Source organism: Chionomys nivalis, chromosome 1 (assembly GCF_950005125.1).
Source record: "Chionomys nivalis chromosome 1, mChiNiv1.1, whole genome shotgun sequence".
Classification (NCBI taxonomy): Eukaryota; Metazoa; Chordata; class Mammalia; order Rodentia; family Cricetidae; genus Chionomys; species Chionomys nivalis.
The window spans coordinates 50093964-50121108 of record NC_080086.1 but is presented as its reverse complement, the minus strand read 5'-3'; the positions used below and the strand labels follow the sequence as shown (position 1 = coordinate 50121108).

At 40.7% G+C, this 27145-nt stretch overlaps 1 protein-coding gene across 1 annotated transcript in view; it reads right to left on the bottom strand.

Moving 5' to 3' along the window:
• Nucleotides 1-27145, bottom strand: part of Shq1 (SHQ1, H/ACA ribonucleoprotein assembly factor) — a 121404-nt gene that overhangs the window by 67717 nt on the left and 26542 nt on the right. The window contains exons 6-9 of the mRNA XM_057769482.1: nucleotides 26822-26949; nucleotides 12639-12793; nucleotides 10418-10471; nucleotides 8577-8700 (exon numbers count right to left, since the gene is read on the bottom strand). Of these exons, the coding sequence (XP_057625465.1) occupies nucleotides 8577-8700; nucleotides 10418-10471; nucleotides 12639-12793; nucleotides 26822-26949 (461 nt within the window). The remainder of the gene's footprint in view (nucleotides 1-8576; nucleotides 8701-10417; nucleotides 10472-12638; nucleotides 12794-26821; nucleotides 26950-27145) is intronic.

Genomic DNA, 27145 nt, shown 5'->3' with positions numbered 1-27145 from the left:
AACCTTCAATAGGACCTCAAGTCCTCTCTTCCCACCCTAACTTCATTTTAAATAAATACGACTTCATCTTCTTACAGAAGACAGAATGAAAGCTACTCCCATTTTCAAAAAGGTTTGGCTGACTTTATAGATAGTCAAAGGGAATTAATTATGAAGTTTTTAAAAGTCATACATTTGAAAAAACTATAACTTCTTCATTTTCTATATTACTCAGCTAAGAAACCGAAGAACTTAGCAAAGCATATTAACTAAACAGTTTAAGAACTATAACATGGATGTGAATTCTCTGAAAGTATTTAAGAAATCAGCTGATTTAGAGCCATTACCCCCAGTAAGCAACATACATAACCAAACTTCAAGGAACAGAACATTAAACCTTAAACTATTAGCAATTCACAGTAACTAGAAGGCAATTATAACATGCAAACCATGTAGGAAATGCTGCCCCCTATATTGTATTTTAAGCGAATAAAGAACTTTTCTTATAATTTTAACTTCCAAATTACCATGAAAACAAACTACACACTTATAACAGCTAACAACACTTAGTGGGTGCCAGGAATATTAGAGGCAGGGATTCTGTGGAAACAAGTGGACATGGTTTTCTTCCCTTTGACGGCCATTGCATATCAACATCCTTCTAGATGGGCTACATAAAAACCTATGAATGCTCTGAGGCTGGCTAACATGAACTGGAAGATAGAACCACTGCAGAGACAGAAACAAACTGGCACGCTAATGAAGAGATGGGATTTCAAGCCTCTATGCGTGAGGCGGGAGAAAGAAGAGTAGCTCAGGTTAGCTCAATCACAGTGTCTATACTTTCCAGCACTCTGGCTCAGTACCACAATTTGGGAGTTGACTCCCGCTCTAAAGCTTGCTCCTGTAAGATTTTAATTAGGGTTTAGATGACTAGTATCTAGATGATGGGAAGGCAGTATACCACCATATAACCTTCATGAGGACTTGTCCAACCTCAAGTGAATCATCCCATCTCCCTTTGTTAAACTGAATGTTCCTTTTAAGGAGGGTACTTTGTGCCGTGTACCTGCCAGTGCACAGCACTTGCTTCAGTACTGAGTGACACAGACAGGAAGGCCTGTGTCCCCTCACTTTAGTTTTTATTCATACTCAAACTTATCTCTTCAATCAAGCTAGACGCGAAGAGGAATAAGGAAAATATGTAACTCAAATGTTTCAGCTATGGTTTCTATTGTGAAAAATCACCATGACTAAAAGCAACTTGGAGAGTAAAGGGTTTATTTCCTTTCACAACTTATAGTTCACCAAGAAGAAAAGTCTGGGTAGAAACTCAAGGTAGGAACCTAGAGGCAAGAACTAAAGCAGAGACCAAGCCTGCTCCTCCTGGTTTGCTCAGTTTGTGTTCTTACACACCTCACAACCACCTGCACTGTAGAGAGCTGCGTGGAGCTGCACCTGATGGTGCTGGCTCACCACCCTCCGCGATCCCGAAAGCGAGTGCTCTCTGTGATAATCAACTCCTAATATCAACTAGGCCTGACTTATGCTATTATCACGCAATGATTGTCAGCTGCTTGCATATGTGTGGACCTATGGGCAGTGCCACCTGGCAATCTGGGGTTGGCGGCCCAGGCCTACTTAAGGGCTGGAAGAGGTTTGCCCAGGGAGAGGAGGAGAGAGAGAGAGTGAGAGGGGGGGGGGGGAGGAAGAGAGGGAGAGAGGGAGAGAGAGAGATAACTGTAAAAAGGTCCTGAATAAAACTGCTTAGCAAGAAGAGCTCTGGTGTTGCGCGTCTTCCTTGCTGGCCGAGGGGGACCGCGACACTGCACTGGAAAGGCAGGACCCACAATGGGCTGGACCATTTTTATATTTTTGGTTGTGAGCCTAGCCTTTAATGGCTGAGCCATCCCTCCAGGCCTGGGCTGGACCATTCTACATCAATCAAGACAATACACAGAGACTTGCTTACATGCAATCTGATGGCATTTTCTCAACTGAGGTTTCCCTTCCCAGATAACTCTAACTTGTATGAAACTGACAAAAACTAAAACCCAAAACTAAGCAGGACAGCAAAGAAGCAAGGGGAGAGCACAAAGGTTCCAGGATACTGTGAGCAGGAGATGGGATGTGCTCTCCTGAGAGGCAGAAGGAATGGTCTAATGGTTAAGATGCATACAAATCAAATGAATCAGAACAGTCCCCAGCTGGCAATGGGGATCTTCTTGCTGGCTTCCAAGATGTCTTCTTTCACCTTCCTAAAGACCACACGAATCACCCAACCCACTCAGCCTCAGCAGTGCACATGAAACAATGGGAAACATCTGTGCTTGTTCAGCATTTGTCATTGACAAGTTGCCAGGACCTTATACTTTGGGATAAAGTTCTCATCGTAAACTTTCTTGCCTCAGATGAACTTGCCACCAGTGCCATTATGGCATGTAAAGTCATCACCCTGGCACATGACTCCTGGAACAATTCTATGAAAGAAGAAACCCTTTTAACAAAACCTATTTCCTCCAGTGCTCAGACCATGAAACTTTTCTCTGCAAGTAAGTGAAAGAAATAGAGCCCGTGGATTCATCATCGTCATAGTGTTGGCTATAGCTAAAAGCAAGCCACTATTGAGGGTCAGCAACATCTGAAAAGCTACTAATTCTTCTTTCTATTGCTCTTAATTTTTATTGGGTCCTTTGTCCAGAAGAGCTTTTCCAAGTAGGTACTCATTTAAACTGTCTGTTGAATAAATCAATTAATAGATAAACTCATCAACCAATTAACAGATACTTGATAGTGTGCTAGGAAATGGTCGGACTGAGGCATGGAAGTCAAATATAGCAGCAACTAACTCCCTTCTATTGGAGGTGACATACCTTAAATCAGTTTCCCTGGTTTTAGATTTTCACTCTCGACACTTCTGAGCTTCTTCTTATACACACGATTAAAAACACTAAATCAAACAACCTTGGGAGCAGACTAGGGCTATGGTTCAACCATAGCACACTTTCAGGCTCTAGGTTCAACCCTCAGTAATGAAAAGTGAAATTTCTAAACACCCTTTGGAGTATGTAATGTATATCATTCCCCTATCCAGACTACTGCATTTTTAGGACCCAGCTCAGCAGGTCCTTGACATAGCAGGCACTCAACAAACCCTCGCTGAGTAGACTGCAGAACAGTTGCACAGCATGTATCTGAGCAATAAAAATTAAAAGGTCTAAAAAGTGTTCATATTAGTCAATCTAAATAAACTCATCTGGTAATCTAATTTGGGGATGTATCTTCTAATTGAACTTTCGAAAGTATTTTCTAATACTTTCCAACATCTGACACCCTCTCACAGACATGCATGCAGGCAAAACACTAATACACATAAAATAAATTTTAAAAAAGAAGAAATTCACTTGTAAAGTTTCATCAGAATTCTAAGTTCATATAATACACTTGCCACAGATGCCTCAATTTATAATCACCTACATCTCTTAAAAATGAAAATCATGTCAGTCCAAAGGCCTGTACTTGGTACCCTGGCAATTGCTTTCTTATGATCATGTTACTGTATCTACAGAAGAGGACTGTAAAGCAGTAATTTCTGAGAAGTCTGTTATTATTGAGCTGTTAGGAACCTCTATGTAAGGGCTGCTACTCATCTCATGTGAAAGTGGCCTTCAACCCACGAAGGAGGTTTCTTGGGCTGTAGCTTAGAAATGAGACAGACAAATTTTTCTTACCACTTTTCTGGGTACTAAGAACAGAACCTAGAACACTGAACACTGCACGGAGAAGGCAAGCCTCCTTACTGAGCTACACCCCAGCCACACCCCAGCTCCTCTAAACTCTAATTTTATCGGTGTTAATAACCAAAATTTCTCATACAGCTGCCCAAACAAAATAATGACTAAATTGAACTAGAAAACATAATAAAGTGGTTGAGTTCAGATTTAGAAAAAACAAACAACTTTTTATTTAAAAAAAAAATCATTGAGCCTATAATTCGTGATCCTAGAGAAGCTAAATAAGAAGGTGAACCCAAAGGAAAACATATAGTTATCCTCCTGGATATTAACCTTCATCAGGCGATGAAAGGAGACAGAGACAGAGACCCACATTGGAGCACCGGACTAAAATCCCAAGGCCCAAATGAGGAGCAGAAGGAGAGAGAGCACGAGCAAGGAACTCAGGAAAGCGAGGGGTGCACCCACACACTGAGACAATGGGAATGTTCTATCGGGAACTCACCAAGGCCAGCTGGACTGGGTCTAAAAAAAACATGGGATAAAACCGGACTCCCTGAACATCGCGGACAATGAGGGTTGCTCTGAGAAGTCAAGAACAATGGCACTGGGTTTTGATCCTACTGCACGTACTGGCTTTGTGGGAGCCTAGGCTGTTTGGATGCTCACCTTACTAGACCTGGAAGGAGGTGGGAGATCCTTGGACTTTCCACAAGGCAGGGAACCCTGATTGCTCTTCGGGCTGCTGAGGGAGGGGGAGTTGATTGGGGAAGGGGGAGGGAAATGGGAGGCAGTGGCAGGGAGGAGGCAGAAATCTTTAAAAAAAAAATCGTAACACACAAAACGGCCATATCATGAACCCCATACACTCACTGACTCGGCAGCAAATGTGTTTCAGGAGCACCCAGAAACCTAGCCCCTCACTGCAACAACACTGGCTTTCTCACAATCAGTGCGGGTTATTATGAGGCTAACGCCAGACTCCATTTATAATGAATCCAATAGTCAAGAGGGCCCAGACTTTGAGTTAGACAGACATGGAGTCAAGTTCAGGCTGTGTCATCTACCCTGGCTGGCCATTCCCTTATTTTTTTAGAGACTGCTTTTCCTCTGCAAACATGTGGCAGTAATTTCTGCTTTTCTAGATGGCACTAGCCATGAACTGAGATAAGAAGGCATCAGAAGAATGGAGCCAGGAGCTAACACAGAAAACAGCAACTTCATGTCAGCTAGGGTGTGATTACCATTTCCACTCAGGCTCACACAGGACAAAATGGGCCAAAGCCTACTTGAAAAAAGCCCACAGAGAGTTCAACCTCCTTTCCCTGGGAACAGGAACAGACCAAGAACTCGCACCTGCCCCCATCAGAAAGCAGGGAAGAGCAACTGTGGTGGCTGAGTAGCAAGGGCTATTCTGGAAGCAACTGGCACTTCCCATGGCAGCAATGTCAATATGGTAACTTAGCCATTAGAGATGTGATTTGCCCATTAAAAAAGGGAGGGGCCCCTTCCTGTGACAGCTGTCCTACTCACTACTGGCTACACAACCTGAGGAAGGCACAAGCCAGACAAGTCAAGGTTTCCTCTTTACAAGCACGAAGTTAAAACTTCAAGTCCTAAAATTAGACTTATCTTGTAACTAGGACTAGCAAGAAATCATGTATAGAATCTTAAGTGTCAGAAAAACCTATAGGATATATATATATATATATATATATATATATATATATATATATATATATTATAGAAGCCATGTGCACTTTCCATCCACAGCAATGGGGACACAGAATGAGCTCAAAGGTGGAACTTGCTTGCTGCCCTCCAACCGCAGAGTGAGAAAAACCTTATAGTGTTTATAGGCAGAGACACGAATCCAAATATTCAAGATGTATACAATGTATGATCAAGTAATGGATGATACGGCGTGTAGCTTCCAGTAGAATAAATCTAAGGTAGACCAGAAACTAGTTTTTTTTTCAACTGTTTTCATTTCCAACTGACTGAAATCTACTAAAGGATGGTTCTAGGATGGGTTCTATTCGTGCTTAAAAAAAAAGAAAAATCAGCCAGCAGGAGGCAGTGACATTTGCCCAGGAGTCAGGTTTTTGGTTTTTCAAGACAGGGTTTCTCTGCATAGCTTTGCAGCCTGTCCTAAAACTCGCTCAGTAGACCAGGCTGGCCTTGAACTCGTAGAGATCCACCTGCCTCTGCCTCCCAAGTGCTGGGATTAAAGGTGTGTGCCACCATCGCCTGGCTACAAAGGGGAATTTTGTGCTGCAGAAGGAACGAAGAGGGAGAACAGCCAACCATATGAGTAAAGCACTAAAACAGTGCTGACCAGGGCAAGGTCAGTTCCCATCCTGTGGAAGTTTGGATTTAATATACAACAAAAGAGACAGATAAGCAGGGCCTTCTGTAAGATGGGAAGAGGTAAGGATGCAGGAAACTTAAAGATGCTCAAGGCCCAATAAAGCATCCTGGTAAAGGATGTTGTAAAGTCAGATAAAGCAAATTCATGGCTCTTTGAAAACTCTCATCTTAGTTATCACAAGCTATTCTCTGTGGTTTCAGAAGCATTCCCACGTTAGTTCTGGAAACTCATCCATCTGAGATCAGTATTTCTTTGTGGGAAAGAGTCATTCATTACTTTCAACTATGCAAGCACTACCTGACCTTTACAATAAAAGTGTGACTGCTAGGGCTGTGTTCTGAATTTTAAGTAGATACAAATTCATTCTTGGAAAACACCAAATGCCAAGCTGGTGCTATTTCCACTTAACTTATGAAGTGTCCAAAAAAAATGAGATTCCTCAGTGATAATAATGGCATTCCTGTGCCATCCATCTGAACATGCACAGGTCACAACCCTCATTCAGAGCTTGTCACCCTCACATCCAATGGCACAGGCTCAGGACAACCCAGAGCTCTGCTTCTGCACTAAGCACAACTTAAGCCAGTTTCAGAACCCAGCACTGTGGCTTAGTCGGCTCACATTCATTTCAACAGGGGCTCTAGTGTGTTATTTCAAGTCTGCTGCCAACAAAATATAGCTGATAAGACTATTTTTTTGTGAGTGATAATGATGAAAAGTTAAATCTCAATTTCAGCTCTAACCTACTAAAACTGTTTAAAATAATTGATTAGACTGTAAGTCAAGGCAATCAAATTTATTTTGGGTTATGCAATCACAGAACTGATTACTTTTCAAATAAAACTCCAGAGTGCCAGATTACTTCCCAGAATAAGAAGAAAGAAGTAATAGTTTATATGAATGAGAGCGAGAGTGGATGTGTATGAGAACATGCACGAAGAGCTTGCTTCAGTTTTGCTGGCTTCCTCCGGGAAGCCATAAGACAAGAGCCTCCAAGCTTAAATCTATGAACAATGCTCAGAAAATCTTGCAAGACAACAAAAAGCAAGTAATTGTGATGTATAGCTCCAGCCTGACTATTAGTCATTTAGAATAGATTGATTTCTCAAGGTAATTTTAGAGATTCAAGAAGTAGCTTCGATGGAAAGCAACAGAAAAATAACATACCAAAAAAGGCAGTTTGTTTCCCACAGTTAAAGGAGATAGATTTCTCAACAATACTCACTCATGTATCCTAAACAACAATCCTTCAAAGTAAAATACTGCTAGTCTAAATCTATCAGCGAAAGAAAAGGCATCTTTCAGTTAACTATGATTCGATTCATTTTCACAATTATAACCTACTTCAAGCATGCCTCCCTCAGAGAACAGAGGGAACACTGAAGACAACAAAGCTAGGTGTCCCTTGGGACAAAACAACGAAGATGGGATTTTCCCTAGCAATCCAATGAAGTCACCTGAACATGGGGGATGACAAGCTTCCCTTCTCATGGACAGGAGGAAGGACTTCCCTTATGTGAGCCTGAAAACTAAAGCCCATAACACCCTTAAAAGGGCAAAGGAAAGACAAGCCCCACACAGGGGCAGGACAAAAAAGAAAGACCAAGAAGTGTGGAAAGTGACTTTAAATGAATGTACCAGAACTAATCTACACAAACAGATGATGCTCCCTTCAAAATCATTACCTTGGAAATTAATCCTTTCTAATGCTGTTGGTATGGGCGCTTTAGAATCTGTTTTGAAGCCTGGAATTTTCCATATTCTTACAGCCAGAAATTACTTGACTTTTTATGCTAAATTTAGCATCAGTCCAGAGTCTTCAGAGTATTGATGCTTTTCCTTGGGAAGTCTTCCCTGCTTTCTCAAGCAGAGGTGACAAGTGCCCGCCTAAACAATCACTCTACTTCTCGGTCAGAGCAGCTGTGGCTCTGGACTGGAACTGCTGGTTTATTTATCAGTCTCTGACAACGCTGTAAAGCTCAATGAGGGGAGAATTTATCAAACATCATTACTAGACCCACAGTCCCACCCCGGTGCCTAGAAAGTTACAGGAATCCAAGAAACACTGAAAACACAATCTATCTTCAGTGTGGCATGATCTGGAATGCTGATGTATGTGTCTATTTATTCCCCCTTCTCTGAAAAGGTAAGCATGGTCGGGCAGTGGTGGCGCACACCTTTAATCACAACACTCGGAAGGCAGAGGCAGGTGGATCTCTGTGAGTTCAAGGCCAGCCTGGTCAATGAGAGATAGTTCCAGGACAGGTTCCAAAGTTACAGAGAAACCCTGTCTTGGAAATCAAAAAAAAAAAAAAAAAAAAAAGTAAGCATGACTGTGTATCTCTGTAGTGTAACATTATCTTTTATATCCCGGGGAGTGGATTTGATTACTTTTGTTACTCATGTATGTACAGAAAAGAGTAAAAGTCATGACTACATCTCCACATACTAAAACTTTACTTCTCATGCCCAGACATGCAAGCCTACCGTACCTAGTTGCAGTATCTTTATGGTGTCTCTGTAGGCTTTCATCACCAGCTTGAAATGACGATAAAGTGGATAGCACAAAACTCTCCTTCCAAAAGACACCAGGATTTCAGGAACATCTGTCCAAGTCTATGAAGAGTCATATCAGTAAGTAATTTCCATAACACACATACACAACAAAATTCACACAATGAAAAAGGAATAATCCCAATTAAACCCTGAACCCCTGACCACTGGCACAAGTGAGATTCTTCTTGTACACCTCACTTGGTCACAGACTCACACTTCCTCACGCTGCATCAACAAATCACACATGTGGATTAAAGCCCATATGTACAGCAGGGACATTTTAGAGTTTTAATTGGGACAGGCATCCAGACATGGATTTGGACTTGATGGTAAAGTGGGGACAGGGACAGGCTTCCTGACTTTATAAGTAGCTACCAGCTGAGGTGGCTGGCAATGCTACCGGCCCACTCTTACTACTGAAACAGTAACAGTCTCATATGGCACCTGTCTCAGTGATGCAACTGAATCCTCCTCATAGAAGGAAGTAATACATGAAGCAACCTTCACTATAAAACTTAGAGTATGCATTATCTGAACTGATGGTACGACTTTGATGTTAGACAAATTGTTCCAAACTCAGAAATATAAAAGATAACTATTTTTAATAAATGTTATGAAAACCGTAGAAAAATTTTTAGAAAATAGAAACAAAACCAACTATCGTCACACTAAAAGAGGATAGCAGGCCAGTGGGAAACTCCACAGGTAGAGGCGCCTTGCACCTGGTAAACCTGAGTTCAATCCATGGAACCCACATAAAGGTGGATGGTAAGAACTGATTCCACAAAAGTGTTCCCTGACCTTCGCATAGATGCTATGATAAGTGCCTGCAAAATAGTAATAGTGACAAATAAAATCTTAATTATTTTAAAGACTTATTTATTTATTTATTATGTGTACAGACAGGGTTTTTGCCTGGATGTATGCTTGTACACCAGAGGAGGGCACCAGATCTCATTACAGATGGTTGTGAGCCACCATGCGGTTGCTGGAAATTGAACTCAAGATCTCTGGAAGAGTAAGTAGTCAGTGCTCTTAACCTCTGAGTCATCTCTCCAGCCCCCAATTTTAATGTTTTTAAAAAGAGGTTAGCAGCTCTAACCATAAATTAATAGGATGCAGAACAATTTGTTTTAAATTGTATGATCTAAGTTTCTTTACATGTAAATTAAGCAACACTCACCTTACTGAGTGTTGTTCAATAAGGTTACTGAAGAACAAGATAAATAAGAGATATAAAACACGGTACGTGGCTCTGGTAGTTCATTATCACCTGGGTTTGTTACCTATTTTTGAACTCTGCGTCGCAGTTTACTAACATACCTGCAGTTCTGTCCACATTTTCTCAACAACCCACAGTATCCTGTGTTCCTCCACATATTATTTCCCTCCACAATTTCTAAAATGCTTCATGATTGACTATTCCAACAAGTTTATTCTTATTTTATTTCACTTACTTATTATTTTTGGTTTTTCTAGACAGGGTTTCTCTGTAGCTTTGGAGCCTGTACTGGAACTAGTTCTTGTAGACCAGGCTGGCCTCAAACTCACAGAGATCCACCCGCCTCTGCCTCCCGAGTGCTGGGATTAAAGGCATGCACCACCACTGTCTGGTAACAAGTTTATTTTTTAAAAAGTACAATAAAGCTCCCAATTTAAAAATATTAAGAAAAATTTTAAACAACAAAAAAATTGCTTGAACTAACCAAAATGAACAACAGAAAAAAATAACTTTATAAACAACAAAAGTGTAAACAATTTCAAGTAGAACTCATACCTCAAACCAGCAGAGAGTTGGGCTCAGCTTTCTGATAGTCCACGCAGACTCGACCTTTGTGTTGAAGAAAGCAGTGTCACCATCAAAAGTCATTTGAAAATGAAACAAATATATTCACTGGAACTAGTACATGCAAAAATGATATATTTATGAATGAAGAAAAATAACTGTATTGATGCAGAGACTAATAGTAGATGCCTCTGTTCACTGAGCTTGGAATTTTGTGGAATTAATCACTAATGAGAGCATCAGAATGTACAAACAAATAAGCAGGGACATACAAACAGAACTGAAGCAAAATGTTTGCTGTTTCTTTCTCCACTAAATCATTCGCTGTTGAACTGCTGCTGGGCACCTGAACACCCCACAGAAACTGCCTTTAAAAGTGCATGCGAGATTAACAGTAGTCCGAAGGCTTGCAAAGTTGCAAGACTTCATGATTTTAAACATGCAAATAAAAGAAAAATTGGCAAATTTTATCAAGTATAACACTTTCTCTCATCAAGATTTAGTATGTGGGGCTAGAGAAAGGGCTCGGTAGTCCAGAGTACTAGCTGCTCTTGTACAGGACCTGGGTTCATTTCGCAGCTCCCACATGGTGGCGCACAACCACCCATAACTCCAGTTCCAGGGTATCTAATGCCCCTTTCTGACCTCCACAGGCACAAACATGGTGCAACATACATATGTGCAGGCAAAACCTCAAAAACACAAAATTTAAAATCTTTCAAAAAATTTAAAAGACTCGATAATATAAAATGATGAGACTTTATTTTTTTGACTAAGTAAACATTTTATCCACTTAGAACGTCCTTAAAAATGACTTGAGGGGCTGGAGAAATGGCTCAGTGGTTAAGAGCACTGACTTCTCTTTGGGAGGACCTGGGTTCAATTCCCAGCACCCATATGGCAGCTCACAACAGTCTGTAATTCTAGTTCCAGGGGACCCAAGGTCATGGCAAAACAGAAAATAAAAATAAATTAATTTTAAAAAGACTTGAAACTAAAGTATTTTCAGATAATTACATTCTTGATAACCCCAAGATTATTCACTTAGATCACATGCAGACTGCAAAAGTCACTTCAGAAATTTTCAGAATCATGACAACAAAAAAAAATGGCATCTCAAACTACTATTGACAGTAGAATGCTGTGTGAGGTAAATTAAATCACAGTATGTATGAGTGTGCGCGCACACACACACATGCACAAGGAAAGAAAGCCAGATAAATCATCTTGTAACTGTGGTTATTACTAACTACTGGAATTATGGGAAATCCCAGTGATATAAATTATCTGCATAATCAAAAGGAAAAAGGAAAGCATATGATAAGGCCAAAATTCTGAGCACAAGTAATTATAAATAGTAAGGCCACACTACCTCAAAAGACTTTGGTTTTCCAGCATTTATCTCTTTATTAATTCAAAGACTGGATGCACTAGTGACTGAACATGCAGTCTTTACAATAGTGACACGGGGCTGGAGAGATGGCTCAGCAGTTATGAGCACGGACTGCTCTTCCAGAGACCCGAGTTCAATTCCCAGCACCCTACATGGCAGCTCATAAGTGTGTGTAAATCCAGTCCCTGAGTGATCTGACACCTTCACACCATTGCACATAAAATGAAGTTAAAAAAATAAAAATAATAAAAAAAAATAAAATAAATAAATAAAAATAAAAAATAAAATAATGGTTTCTTTAGTATCCAATAAGAAGATGAACAAAAGGTGAAAGCAGGGTCTCCATTTACAGCTCAGGCTGGCTTTGATCTCTCAAACCTCTTGCCTCGGCCTGAGATGATTCTATTAAATAACAAAAAGAAATGTGATTCAAGATTTGAAAAAATGGGACTGACATACAAATCTTTTTAAGTACACACTGTATACTAAGATTCTTTTCTGCAAAAGGCTTTACTCTGCATGTGATAAATGAAGCTTGGAGAAAAATACAAGTGTGGTAGTTGGCTCTTTTGCTACTCTCTAGTGTCAAATGACACGGCCTTCCTTTCTACCCTTGGCTTTATTTCCTTACACTTCTCTGCTCTGCTATCTATCTAGTAGATCTACTGCCAAGAAAGAAGAGACAAGACCACAATTACTTCTGCTGGGACAGTCCCTAAGTAATCTATCACAACAGGCTCTGCTCTCAACAGGTAGCTAAGCCCTAGCTCCCTTGAGCTAACACAGTGGTCTACCACAATGACAAACACACAGACTTACATTGTGATCTCCTTCAGTGACGCGTACTTCATAGCAATAGGCCAGAAGGATGTCAACTAAACTGTAGTACACCTGACGGTGAGCTGTCTTGTCCAGCAGGTAAGACTTATTCACAAATTTTCGTAGCTGATATTTTTCCTCATCTGAAAAAGACACTAAAAGAAAACACAGCTCTGAAAATTAAATGTGCCATTCAGGTTCATAAAACACCCAGTGCAGAAGATTTGCCAAAACTGGAATTCCAAATATAGAAAGCAAAATCAAAGTTATTTATCCATAACTCTACATATAAGGCGATTTCTTAAGGAAGCTTTTCAAGCTTTATTAAGAGTCATGCATCTGTTCAAACCTTCCAGACCTTTCCTTCCTACATTTCAATAGTAGTTTCTGACTTCACAAATCTTTTTCCTAAGTTTTATTCTTATTATTTTAAATTATGTGTGTGTGTGTGTGTGTGTGTGTGTCTGTGTGTGTGTGCAGAAGGCTAGAGATACCATACCCTCAGGAACAGTCATTAAAGACAATTATGAGCTGCCTGACACAGATACTGACCAATCTAGTGGGGTCTTTTTGTCATTTGAGATTTCATCTTCCAAAATGACTCTAGATTGTGTTACACTGACATAAAATTACCGGGACACCTTCCTACACATACTTCCCACCCTGCCGGGAAATAAACTTAGCAGCACTTTTCCCATTTCTTTCCAGTTTAATGGATTTAAGTGACTGTGGTATGGAGAATTCCGAGATGACCCACAAAGAGTGGCATCACTCCCTTTGTGGACAAGATCTTGTCAGTTGGTTCTGTCCTACAGAATGTGACAAAGATGACAGCACAGTCATTGCCATGTTCACATTCCATTACTGTTGGAGTAGAGCCAGGATATTCCTGGGGTGAGATGGCCTGTGAAAAGGCTATGTGGCAGGTACTTCTGGAACCTCCACAATCTGAAGATTGCCCCATTTAAAAGCTGGCAAGAAAACGGGGCCACAGCTTTGCAGATTGAAGGAAGAGAAATTCTGTCAACAATAATATAAGCCTAGAGAAAACAATGTAGCAACCAATACCCACTTTTAAAAAGAGATGGGCATAATTGGCTAGTAAGTATGTCTATAGACTGAGACCGCTTGTTCATTTTCTGGCCGCCCAGACCCAAAAAAATTACACAGAAACTGTACTAATTAAAACACTGCTTGGCCTATTAGCTTATGCATATTTCTAGCTAGCTCTTACATCTTAAATTAACCCATCTCTATTAATCCATGCATCACTACGAGATCGTGGCCTACGGGCAAAGTTCCAATAGGCTCCAGCGAGCATCTTTCTCTTTCAGCAGCTACATGGCTTCTCTTTGACTCCACCTACTCTTCCCTCCTCTATCTCCTTAAATTCCCGCCTTGCCCTATTCTGTGCTACAATAGGCCAAAGTAGCTTTATTCATTAACCAATGGTATTCACAGCATACAGAGGGGAATCCCACATCCTATGTCCAACCTTTAAACCTTATGAAAAGATGCTATCATGTCATGATAACCATGTCCAAAGAACCACGCAATCTAGTTACAAAAAAAAAAGAGCATTAAAAGGCAGAAAATGAAAGGATCTCCCTTGCTCTTGGATTGGGAGGATCAACATAGTAAAAATGGCAATTCTACCAAAAGCAATCTATAGATTCAATGCAATCCCCATCAAAATCCCATCAAAATTCTTCACAGATCTGGAGAAGACAATAATCAACTTTATATGGAAAAACAAAAAACCCAGGATAGCCAAAACAATCTTATACAATAAAGGATCGTCTGGAGGCATTACCATCCCTGACTTCAAACTCTATTACAGAGCTACAGTATTGAAAACAGCTTGGTATTGGCATAAAAACAGAGAAGTCGACCAATGGAATCAAATAGAAGACCCTGACTTTAACCCACAAACCTATGAACACCTGATTTTCGATAAAGGAGCTAAAAGTATACAATGGAAAAAAGAGAGCATCTTCAACAAATTGTGCTGGCAAAACTGGATGTCAATCTGTAGAAGAATGAAAATAGATCCATATCTATCACCATGCACAAAACTCAAGTCCAAATGGATTAAAGACCTCAATATCAGTCTGGACACACTGAACCTGATAGAAGAGAAAGTGGGAAGTACTCTACAACACATGGGCACAGGAGACCACTTCCTACATATAACCCCAGCAGCACAGACATTAAGGGCATCATTGAATAAATGGGACCTCCTGAGACTGAGAAGCTTCTGTAAAGCAAAGGACACTGTCACTAAGACAAAAAGGCAACCCACTGACTGTGAGAAGATCTTCACCAACCCCGCAACTGACAAAGGTCTGATCTCCAAAATATATAAAGAACTCAAGAAACTAGACCGTAAAAGGCTAAACAACCCAATTATAAAATGGGGCACTGAGCTGAACAGAGAATTCTCAACAGAAGAAGTTCAAATGGCCAAAAGACACTTAAGGTCATGCTCAACCTCCTTAGCGATCAGAGAAATGCAAATCAAGACAACTTTAAAATACCATCTTACACCTGTCAGAATGGCTAAAATCAAAAACACCAATGATAGCCTTTGCTGGAGAGGTTGTGGAGAAAGGGGTACACTCATCCATTGCTGGTGGGAATGCAAACTTGTGCAACCACTTTGGAAAGCAGTGTGGCGGTTTCTCAGGAAATTCGGGATCAACCTACCCCTGGACCCAGCAATACCACTCTTGGGAATATACCCAAGAGATGCCCTATCATACAACAAAAGTATATGCTCAACTATATTCATAGCAGCAATGTTTGTAATAGCCAGAACCTGGAAACAACCTAGATGCCCTTCAATGGAAGAATGGATGAAGAAAGTATGGAATATATACATATTAGAGTACTACTCAGCAGTAAAAAACAATGACTTCTTGAATTTTGCATGCAAATGGATGGAAAGAGAAAACACTATCCTGAGTGAGGTAAGCCAGACCCAAAAAGAGGAACATGGGATGTACTCACTCATATTTGGTTTCTAGCCATAAATAAAGGACATTGAGCCTATAATTCGTGATCCTACAGAAACTAAATAAGGTGAACCCAAAGAAAAACATATAGGCATCCTCCTGAATATTAACCTTCATCGGGCGATGAAAGGAGGCAGAGGCAGAGACCCACATTGGAGCACCGGACTAAAATCCCAAGGTCCAAATCAGGAGCAGAAGGAGAGAGAGCACGAGCAAGGAACTCAGGACAGCAAGGGGTGCACCCACACACTGAGACAATGGGGATATTCTATTGGGAACTCACAAGGCCAGCTGGCCTGGATCTGAAAAAGCATGGGATAAAACCGGACTCGCTGAACATAGCGGACAATGAGGACTACTGAGAACTCAAGAACAATGGCAATGGGTTTTTGATCCTACTGCACATACTGGCTTGGTGGGAGCCTAGGCAGTTTGGATGCTCACCTTACTAGACCTGGATGGAGGTGGGTGGTCCTTGGACTTCCCACAGGGCAGGGAACCCTGATTGCTCTTAGGGCTGATGAGGGAGGGGGACTTGGTTGGGGGAGGGGGAGGGAAATGGGAGGCGGTGGAGGGGAGGAGGCAGAAATCTTTAATAAATAAATAAAAAAAAGAAAATCAAAGAGGATGTAGAACAAACAAAAAAAATAAAATAAAAGGTTTCATAATTTTTTTTTTTTTTTTTTTTTTTTTTTGGTTTTTTGAGACAGGGTTTCTCTGTAGCTTTGGAGCCTGTCCTGGAACTAGCTCTTGTAGACCAGGCTGGCCTCGAACTCACAGAGATCCGCCTGCCTCTGCCTCCATAATATTTTATGTAAGTTTATGATTTTATGTTGGGCTGTACTCATAGCTCTCGTCCCACAGGCTAGTCATATCTGAGCTACCACAGTCCATCAGAGCCAGACCTGAGCTCTAATATAGGGATAAGCTGTTCTACAGCAAGAAACTTAACTGTGACTCACTAACTAATGGACGGGTACTTCAGTTAGTGCCACTCTGCTAAACAGATGGCATTATTTCCTAGTTGTGTTGGCAAACTGGGTTTGCTCTGTGAATTGCCCATCAAACTGTGTTCTGTCCAATTTTTCCTGTTGAACACCTTGGCCTGTCAAATTTTTATAAACTTTTTGTGAATTATAAATATAAATCCTTGGGTCAGCAAGATAGCTCATTAGGTAAAAACACATGCCAATCATGGCCAAGGACAACCCGAATTTGTTCCCAAGAACTCTATAAAGGGGGAAGAAAAAAACCAACTCCACAAAGTTTTCTAACCTCCACACATGAACCAAGGAATATATAGACCCACACACATCACACAACACACACACACAAGCAATAAATTAAATATATTAAATATAAATCCCAACCAAACTTCAAATCTGCTGATTTTGGGATACCTTTTGCCACAGAAACTGTTTTCAATATAATTCCAAACAGTCCTTTAAAGAAGAAAGAAAGAAAGAAAGAAAGAAAGAAAGAAAGAAAGAAAGAAAGAAAGAAAGAAAGAAAGAAAGACAGACAGATTCTGGATTTAGAGCCTTGGTTAATGTTTTTTCCAACTCCTAAATCATACACGAACTTAAAGTTGTTTCACTTGGGGCTGGAGAGACAGCTCAGTGGTTTAAAGCACTAGCTGCTGTTCCAGAGGACCCAGGTTTCAGTCCCAGCACCCGCATAACAGTTCAAAACAATCTGTAACTCCCATCCAAGTGATCTGACGCTCTCTTCTGACCTCTGGCAGGCACCAGGAATACTTGTAGTACATGGATATACATGCAGACAAAGCATTAATACACATTTTAAAAAACATAAAAAAATAATAATAACAACAACAATATCTAATGGAATAATAAAATCTATCTGGAAGCTAGCATTTCATGTTTCAAGACTTCACTTTATTCCAAATGAACAGTGAATCCCACTACACTAAACCACCAACTTTGTCAGACAGAATTGCTGCTTTTGTTACTTCAAAGTACTTTTGGTTTTTGTTAGCTGTTGCAAATACAGTATTTCCCCAATTTCCATCATTAAATACTTCATGATAAAAGAGAAAAGAAATTTCACTTTTTATATCAGTCACTTTTACTAAATATTGACTACATATTCTAAAACAACACACTGAAATGCTTAAATGTTAATGATACAACAAAATGCTTTATTTACATGAAGACAAGCAAATATGAGACTTCAGTTTCTTAGTTTCCTTTGATGCCCACAATTTAGGCAATCTACCATGTATCTCTTAATATCAAGTCTTTAAAAAAAAATCTCTGTGTGCATGTGTTTATTTTATGGTATGTGGAAATAGGTGCTTGTATGTGTGTGCATGCATGTGGAGGCCAGATGGTTGGCATCAGGCATTTTCCGCCATACTTTCCTTTTGGTGAACCTGGAGCTCACCAATTCTGCTAGTCAGCTTGCTCTGGGGATCCCGTCTCTATTTCTAGGATTGTAAATAGGTTACCACACTCACCCAGCATTGTATGTTGGTGCTGGGATCCAAATTCAGTAGCTTCCACGAGCATGGCAAGCACAGTCCCGTCATAAAATCATTCTACAGTTATACATTGGTCATGCAACGTATTTTCTATTCTCTCTCACACTAACACTATTAGTCCTCAATACTATACAGAGTCAAAAGCATGAACAGAAAGAATAACCACCAAAACCACAAACTGTTCAGTTCTAGTTCTTGTAAGCAAAACTGGCTTTATTAGTTACTTTTTGTTGCTATCACAAACTATCACAACCAAAAGTAGCTGACAGAAGGAAGAGTTTATTTGGCTTATGGTTCTAGAGAGTAAGAGTCAGTCATGGCAGAGAGGTGGAGGTATGGCAGCAAGTGGGGGCAAGCACAGCGATAGAACAGGACAATGAGAGCTCATATTTCAACCACAAGCACCAAGCAAAGAGAGACAACTAAAAGTGAAATAAGGTCATAAAATTTAAAAGCCTACCCCTAGGTACTCCTTCAGCAAGGCTACACCTCCTAAATCTCCCCCAAACAACTCCACCAAGTAGGAACCAAGTCATACACCCAGGCCTACAGGGGATATATTTCTCATTCAAATCACCTATAGTAATGGCCATACCCAAGTACAAAATACATTTAGCTCAACTTCAATAGCCCCCATAGTCTTTCAGTCTTAACACTAAAATATTGAAAAGTCCAAGGGCCCTTTCTTCTGAAACTCAAGGCAATCTCTTACTTTTAAATTCTGTAAAAGCAAAAAGCAAAATATATACTTTCAACATTCAATGGCATAGAATATGCACTACCATTCCAAAAGGGAGGAAATGGGGGCAGTGAGAATTATCAGACCAAAGCAAGGCTGAAAGCCAGCAGGACAAACTCCAAATCCTATAGGTCCCTGTATAGTGACAAAGGGCTTAGATGGCTCTGTCCCTCCAGACTTGCTGCCGGCAAGATATATCTCTCTTGGGTTGTGTCTTAGTTACTTTTCTATTGCTGTGACAAAACACCAAGACCAAGATGATTTATAAAAGCATTTAGTTGGCGGTGGTGGCACACATCTTTAATCCCAGCACTTGGGAGGCTGAGGCGGATCTCTGTGAGTTCGGTGCCAGCCTGGTCTACAAGCACTAGTTTCAGGACAGGCTCCAAAGCTACAGAGAAACCCGGTCTTAAAAAACCAAACCAAACCAAACCAAAAGCATTTAATTGAGCTTATGGTTTCAGAGGGTTAGAGTCAAAGATGGTGAAGAAAAGACATGGCAACAGAAACAGCTGAGAGCTCACAACTCTATCTGTAAGGAGGAAGCAGAAAGAGCTACCTGGGAATGATAAAAATCTTTTGAAACTCCAAAGTCCACTCCTAGTGACACACCTCTCCCTTGTACCTTCTAAACCTTCCCAAACAACTGTAGCAACTGGGGACCAAGTATTAAACATATGAGCCTATGCGGGTACTCTCATTCAAACCACCACAGCCTAGTTTCATGCCTGGTATGACACTCTCCACGATAGAGTCAAGGCTGGCACCTCTTAACATCCCGGGGTCTCCGTCACAACCCAGGCATCAATTTCATAGCTTCACATAATGTTCTTTCACAGCAGGGACTCCCCTGACACATGCTGCCTGGTCTCAATGCTTCTCTAAAATCACATAAAGAATCCATGATCCCCTTACTCTTCCATCCTTCAAGCTGCCAAAGTTAGCATGGCATGGATGGCACTGCCAAATATGGCTATCCCCAAATAAAAGTGCAACTGATCTCGCATCTTTCAAATTAGTACTTTTTAAAACCATTTCCTATTATTCACTTTTAAATTCACTTGAAAATTTTTCATCCCACTAGCAGAGAAGCCCTGCTTCCCACTTCTCATGCTTCATATAAAAAATTATGTCAGGGAGTTAAAGAGATAGTTCAGAGGTTAAGAGCATTGGTTGCTCTTCCAGAGGTCCTGAGTTCAATTCCCAGCATCCACATGGTGGCTCACATCCACCTATGAGATCCGGTGCCCTCTTCTAGTACGCAGGTATATATGCAGGCAAAACACTGTACACATAATAAATAAAAAAAATCTTTAAAACAAAGGGAAAAAATTACAAAAAAAATACGTCAGAATAACTTGCAGCATGTAAGACTGGCTAAACTGCTGTGACGAAGAGCCGCCAGTAGCAGACGAATAATAGCTTAGGGAAAACAAGCTTCCCTCGCTCCACAACCCTGGGAAGGGACTAGGGCCTGGTGGGCATTGGCTTGCCTGGTTTATGACTTCTTTCTACACACATTCAAGATGGCTGCTCTAGGCTTGTATCATTTCCTAAACGATGTTAGAAAGCAGAGAGTAGGAGGAGGATGGCAAGCACCTTCTTTCTAAAGAAAGGACCCAGAAAGTACACAGAGCACTACCCATCATGTCCCTCCAGCCAGTACTCGAGCACATGGTCACATCCAGCCGCAAGTAAAGAAAGGAATCCCAGCCCCTAGCAGAGTGAGATGTGCTCGGCTGTGACTCAAGGAGGCCTCTTAGTAAAGAAGAGTTATGAAAAGACTCTGCTACCTTATCCAGAGATCAACAATTATTAGGCTGCCTTTTAATATTCTTTAATCATTCTCCCGATAGACAGAGGTGCCCATTCTCGTACTGCCTCAACTCAACAAGACTATTCACAATTTGACAAAAGTCATATAAAATGATATAAGCCCTTGCATTAGTTTGGATAAGTGTCCCCAAAGCCCACAAGGTAAGTAAAGGCTCTGTTATCTAACCTATGGTGGGAATTGATACAGTGAAATCTTTAAGGCAGAGCCAAATGAGACGACAAAGATCACAGGGAGCAAGTCTAAGAAGGACAGTAAGAATCCAGCCTCTTCCAATCTCTCACCATGAGCTTCAGCTATAATTTTCTGATCTATCACGGGCTCAAAAGCACAAGGCCAAACCACCATGTCCTCTTTTGTAGTTAGCGCTATTATTTTGTTATAGTAACAGAGACATGATTACCATAGCCCTTTTCATATATAATTTTCCAAACTCACCTTCTTGTATGAGCTTAAGTTTAACATGACTTTTTTTACTTGTTTAAAAATTTTTTCAGCCAAAAAGAAAAAACATCTAAACACACTGAAATTACTAGAAACTATACTTCTTTTACTTGTTAAAATGTACTTAGTGCACAAAAATAGATTTTGAAATATATTGAATTATTTTTTCAACCATGTTAGCAAATCTATGCAGAAATGAATGAAGAAATGCACTTATACAGGCATGGCTTCCACAAATGACAAATGATTTTAATAACTCATCTAATCTGCTGGCCATCATAGTTAAAGAATATTTATTTCAAAAAAAAAATGAAACAGGTATGTGTCAGGTAAAACGTTCTTTAGAGAACAATGTTTAAAAATAGTTAAGACAGATAACTGAATGTTGTTTGCCTCGCTGAAAGGCTCATCTAAAGATGCCTTTATTTAAATGGAAGTACTCAGTTCATGTTGAATGATTCAGCTTAAAGAAGCTACATAAAGAAACAAACTCAATACACGAAGAAAGTACACTTGACAAAGTCTTTAAGACCCTTGTGCTTAGCAAGAAGATTTGAGACAGGATTCCCTTAAGCACGGTTTTTCCAACAGTCATTAATTTAGCTAATAGGAAAGTGCCAGGTGTTCACAGTAATATTATCTCACCAGAGAAAAGCCTTTATACCCTGGCTGACTAATAAAGACCTCAGCTTTCACGTAACTCTTGAATCACAGAGAAACCATGCCCAGAACTGTCTTTAAACACACCAACTCTTCTACAGGGCCATGTCTCCATTCTTAAGTAACGATAGCCATACTTGTTTGACAATCTGAAAAGGTTAACCTCAGCACTGTACAAAGTTACACTCCAAATGGAAGAAAATCCACACATTATCAATTTCAAGGACTGTACAGCATAGGAAAAGCCTACCTAACTGTACTCTTGAATTTAAAGATGCTAGCTGCCACTAGCCTTTGTATTAGCCTTTTCTTAAAATATCAACTTTTTCTGAGGATTTCTAGGTTCCATTTTGGCCTTAGTTCAAACATATTTTATATTTGAGCCAACCGAAAGAATCAGATATACAACTAATGAGGATATCATTATAAAAATCAATCGGATTTTCCTCAACCAATCAATCTGAGTTTCCTAAACCCCAATTTATCAGGATGGTAAATCACATTCCAAAGGGGAACTTGGAGTAGTCAGCACCAATCAGGTCTAACCGAGCAGCAGTACAGGAAATACCAACACCTGAGTGGTCACCACCTCAAGCAACACCTATCAAGTAAGCATTTCTATGACTTAGCTGCAGAATTGACAACATTTCAGATATTAATACTCTTAAAAACAGTCTTAGGTAAAACAAAAGTCAGCTCAATAGTGTCGGAGGAGATGCTGGTGCCCAAACATTACAGCAAATTGCCCACAGCTATTTTCTGACAGACATTAGCAACCTATCTTGCTGGTATGTTTGAGACCTGTGAAGGAGTCCCACGATGATGAAAAGATGTTGTTGAGGTATTTGCTCTTTCTCCCAAACTCCTTCTGATTCTGTTACTTTAAACCTTGTCTTCCTCTTTAAATCCCCCTCCCAAACAACCCTGTCTTGTCTGGATCAGCGATTCAGTCATCCATAATCTGGCTCCTCTGAGTAACACGTATCTGTCTGTTACATTGTACGTGTACTGGAAACAGATCAAGAACCTGCGCTGCACTCGAGCCCTCAGCTAAATGGGCAGCCCTGCCGTTCCACCACTTTCAAAACTGACACGGCCAGTTATCTCCACAAACACTCAAGGGCTCACTGGTGCCAAACAGGACGGCCCTACAAGGAAGTTCATGGGCTGTAATGTTATGTGGTGTCATAACAAGCCAAGACTCCTGGGCTGACGTTAACCACTGAAAGACAACTTGGGAAATGCGGTGAGTCCATCCTCGTGAAATCGGAGCTCCCAGGGAGCACAGCATTTAACGCTGCCATTCAGGAGTCTTTGGGGGAGGAAAACCTGGATGTTTACAAAGCTGATGATGTTAGTCAGACTCCCTTCTGTAACTCTGGGCTCCAATAAACATGACCAGTGTCACCACCCGAGCAAAGACAGCACCTAAGTTTCCCACCTACAGCATATCTTAGCTCAAAACAAAGGTGATGATAGTACGAGGAAGGACGACTCCAAGGTGTACCTGCGTCATCTGAAGGATGACTCCAAGGTACGTCCCTATCATCTGCAATGTCCCATCTGAATGACAGCATCTCACTGCGGGGCACAAAGCAGGAAGGCAAGGCAGCAGAGAAGGGCAGAGACAATCGGGAGGAGACGAGAGACAGCAGCAATATGTATCTTGGTAAATGGAACTGTAAAGCTAGTTCTTTGCTTTATTTCTTTTCTCCCATATTTTACCCTAGTTCGACACGCCAGTTCATTCCTCCAGTTCTGGGTGTCTCAAATATTTGAATAAGAATAAAATGAAAGAAAAAAATCTCATTAATAAGGAACTTTCCATTAAAGATTTGTAGAATATACAAAAATGGCAATTTGACAGAGAAGTCATTCAGTTCCTAGCTCTCCTGCCACTCAGTTCACTCTCTAACAATAATCTCTAAGACTCACAATGCAGGGAGGCTTTCATACACACAGCCTCATTCAATCCTGACGGCAGCTCTGAAGGAGGCAGATTTCCACAGTAACCCAAGGCTGCACGGTCACTCAGCTGGCAGTGAGGGGGGAGTTAAATGCAAGCCTCATATTCAGCCACGTCCTGCCTATACTTAACCTTATACCTGGCATAATTAAGGAGGCCCTTTCTGTTCAGTACAGCTCAAATTCTTCCACCTTAGATCACATAGCCTTGCTGTTTTGAAAGGTGACTTTTAGAATGAATCACCGTAATGGCTGAGCAGACTGCCTGAACCACCAATCTGGCTACAAGTCAGATAAAGGGTCGGGACTCAGCGGTTAAAAGGACAGAGCACTGGCTCAATCTGTTAAAATTACAGAGGACCTCACTCAAAGCACTGCTGACATGGAGAACTGGCCTCAGAACACACTGCCATTATTAAAGGAGAGCAAGCTAGAACTGAAATCAAAGAGCATGCCTTCTGATTTTTAGGGCAACTAGCTCCCTCTGGTGGAGAGAAATCTCAACTACACCATCACAAGCTTCCTCTCAAACCACAACACTGCCAAACCCGGGAGGGCAGCTGACCTTCAGGAGCAAACTTCTTGAGACCTACTTAGCTTATCCTTAATGACCCAGATTGAGTCAACAATGCTACATCTGCAAGTCTTTTAGCTGGGGAAGGAGTCTGAAGGTGTCATAAGCACAGACCAAATACAACCACAGAGCACACTGAAGACAATGGCACACACACCTGTACTCAGAACCAATAGTCTAGTTTCTAAACTTACAATGGCAGTTTTTAACTCTGGTAGAAACTATCCAAACTCTAACAAAACTTAACCACAAAAACACTTAATAAACTGTTCTTACTGCCTATTACATAATAATCACTCTATCACATGCTTAAAGGAGTGAACAGCAGCTTACTGGACTGCTTGAAGACAGCTTTTAGGAACTGATACAGAAGAGCCCATAACTACTTCAGTTGGACTGAGGTAAAAATAGCTCCTGTACGATCCGTGAGGGCAGTAACCAAATGACCGTCAGCAATACAGCCCAAAGGCTCCCCGTCACGAGAGACATGCAGCACTGGACAGCAGCGGCGGCTTCCGTGTACAAAAAGGCGAATGATCTGGGTATGCCCATGTGGAAGACACTCAGCAACAATGATGGCAAGGCCACAGGCACAGCACCTTTTGTGTACGCCATAGTAAACCAAATATTTAGCTGTGAGGTCTGTACTTTAAAAACACCCCAGGCTAAGAATACAGCTTGGGGTGGGGTGGGGTGGGGTACAATGTGGGATAAAAGTGTGTGTTTAACATATATAAGGCCGTGGGTTTGACAGTCAACACAAAAATAAATTCATGTGAAATACACTCAAAACTGTAAACAGTAATAGTTTTTAGGAGAAGAAACCTGGAGAAGGAAAGTGTAGCTGGATTCTTTTTTTTTTTTTAAACTCTTTTGGGGCCACCACCCAGCTCCGAAATAAATACACTGAGATTTATTCTTAAACTATGAATGCACAGTCTTAGGTTGGCTTATCTCTAGCCTGTTTTTCAACTTAAATTACCTTGTTTCTCTTTAACTACATTTTGCCTCTGAGCTTTTAACCTTTCTTTATTCTACATATCTTTCTTTCCTCCTTACTCTATGACTGGCTGGGTGGCTGGCCCCTGGCATCCTCCTCTCTTCCTTTTCTTTTTTTGTTTTGGTTTTTCGAGACAGGGTTTCTCTGTGGCTTTGGAGCCTGTCCTGGAACTAGCTCTTGTAGACCAGGCTGGTCTCGAACTCACAGAGATCCGCCTGCCTCTGCCTCCCAAGTGCTGGGATTAAAGGCGTGCGCCACCACCGCCCAGCCTCTCTTCCTTTTCTTACTCCTCCCTCTTTCCCTATTCTCAAGCCCAGATTTCTATTTCTCCTCCTATTTATTCTTTCTGCCTGGCAGCCCCGCCTATCCTTTCTCCTGCATTGCTATTGGCTGTTCAGTTCTTTATTAGACAATCAGGTGTTTTAGGCAGGCAAAGTAACACAGCTTCACAGAGTTAAACAAATGTAACATAAAAGAATGCCAACACATCTTTGCATCATCAAACAAGTATTCCATAGCATAAACAAATGTAAAACCCCTTAAACCGATATTCCACAACAGGAAAGTTTACATTCCATTTACTGTTCTTCAGAATATTTATTCTTACCTATGCACTCCTTTCATTAAATGCTGAAATTTAGTTTTAGTATATAAAGAAAAGCCAAATCACCTATCAGATAACGTAGGACTCTTGCTCTGATCTAACTGAAACCATTGTGACTCTACTCCACAGACTTAGAACAAGCAGCTTGTGCTGGACCAATGATGAGAACATACACACCCAAAAAAGGACTCTGGCTATGCTTATCTTCACATGGAACAGTCACCTCTTGTGGCTTGTGAAATCCCCACCTCAACATTCTCCAGTACAAACTGTTTCACCATGCTCTGGAAACTGTGATGGAAAGACAGCTATTCTGGCTTCCTCATCCCACTACCTGAGAATAAACAGAGGAGGCCACATCCAATTCATGTACGAGAGCAAAGGCATAGCCTGCGTCTCCCCTACTCATACTCATGTGTCCTCAGCACAGGGGCACGGTCGTATCTCTCAAGCACATTCTTCAACTATGAATGTATGTCAATATCCTTATTTCTAAAAATAAATCAATTCAAAAACTTAAAAAGATAACACTGAGTCTAAGGTAAAATCTACTTCATAAGAATTTTCCAACAAACAATAACTGAATGATTTAGGGTGGAATTTTAAAGCATAGGACTAACACCTAAAACCTGTGCATGCAGCACAGGCTATGGTACCTTACAGTTTAAATACCAGCAGAGAAAAGCTAACAAATGAGGCACAATTAGCAACCAAAAATTGCATTTTCACAATGAAAAGCAATTAAAATCATATGCCATACAACATGAAAGGCAGTAGCTTGGCACAGCAATGAGAGTTTTAAAAATCACAAATGTTCACAATGAAAAACTCATTTGAGTTTCTTACCTAATGCAGCATCATCTCCTTGTTCTTGGCTCTTTCCCAAAGAGGCCATCATTTTTGCATGTGCATCATTCCACCAAGGATTGTACTTCAAAATCTGTTCGACTGCCTCATCTTCAAAGAAGTCAGCTCTGCTCAAAAATGAATTGGCTTATTACATCAGATTTCACTGGTTTCCTTTCTTTTTTTATAATCTTAATTTATCATATTTGCACAGAAATAGAGATTACATCAGTACACAACCTGAGAGAAGACTGAGTGTTGCGCTGACTTTCTTTATGGTCACTAATCCCATAAAGCAAATGGCAACTAAACCGAAGGAACAGT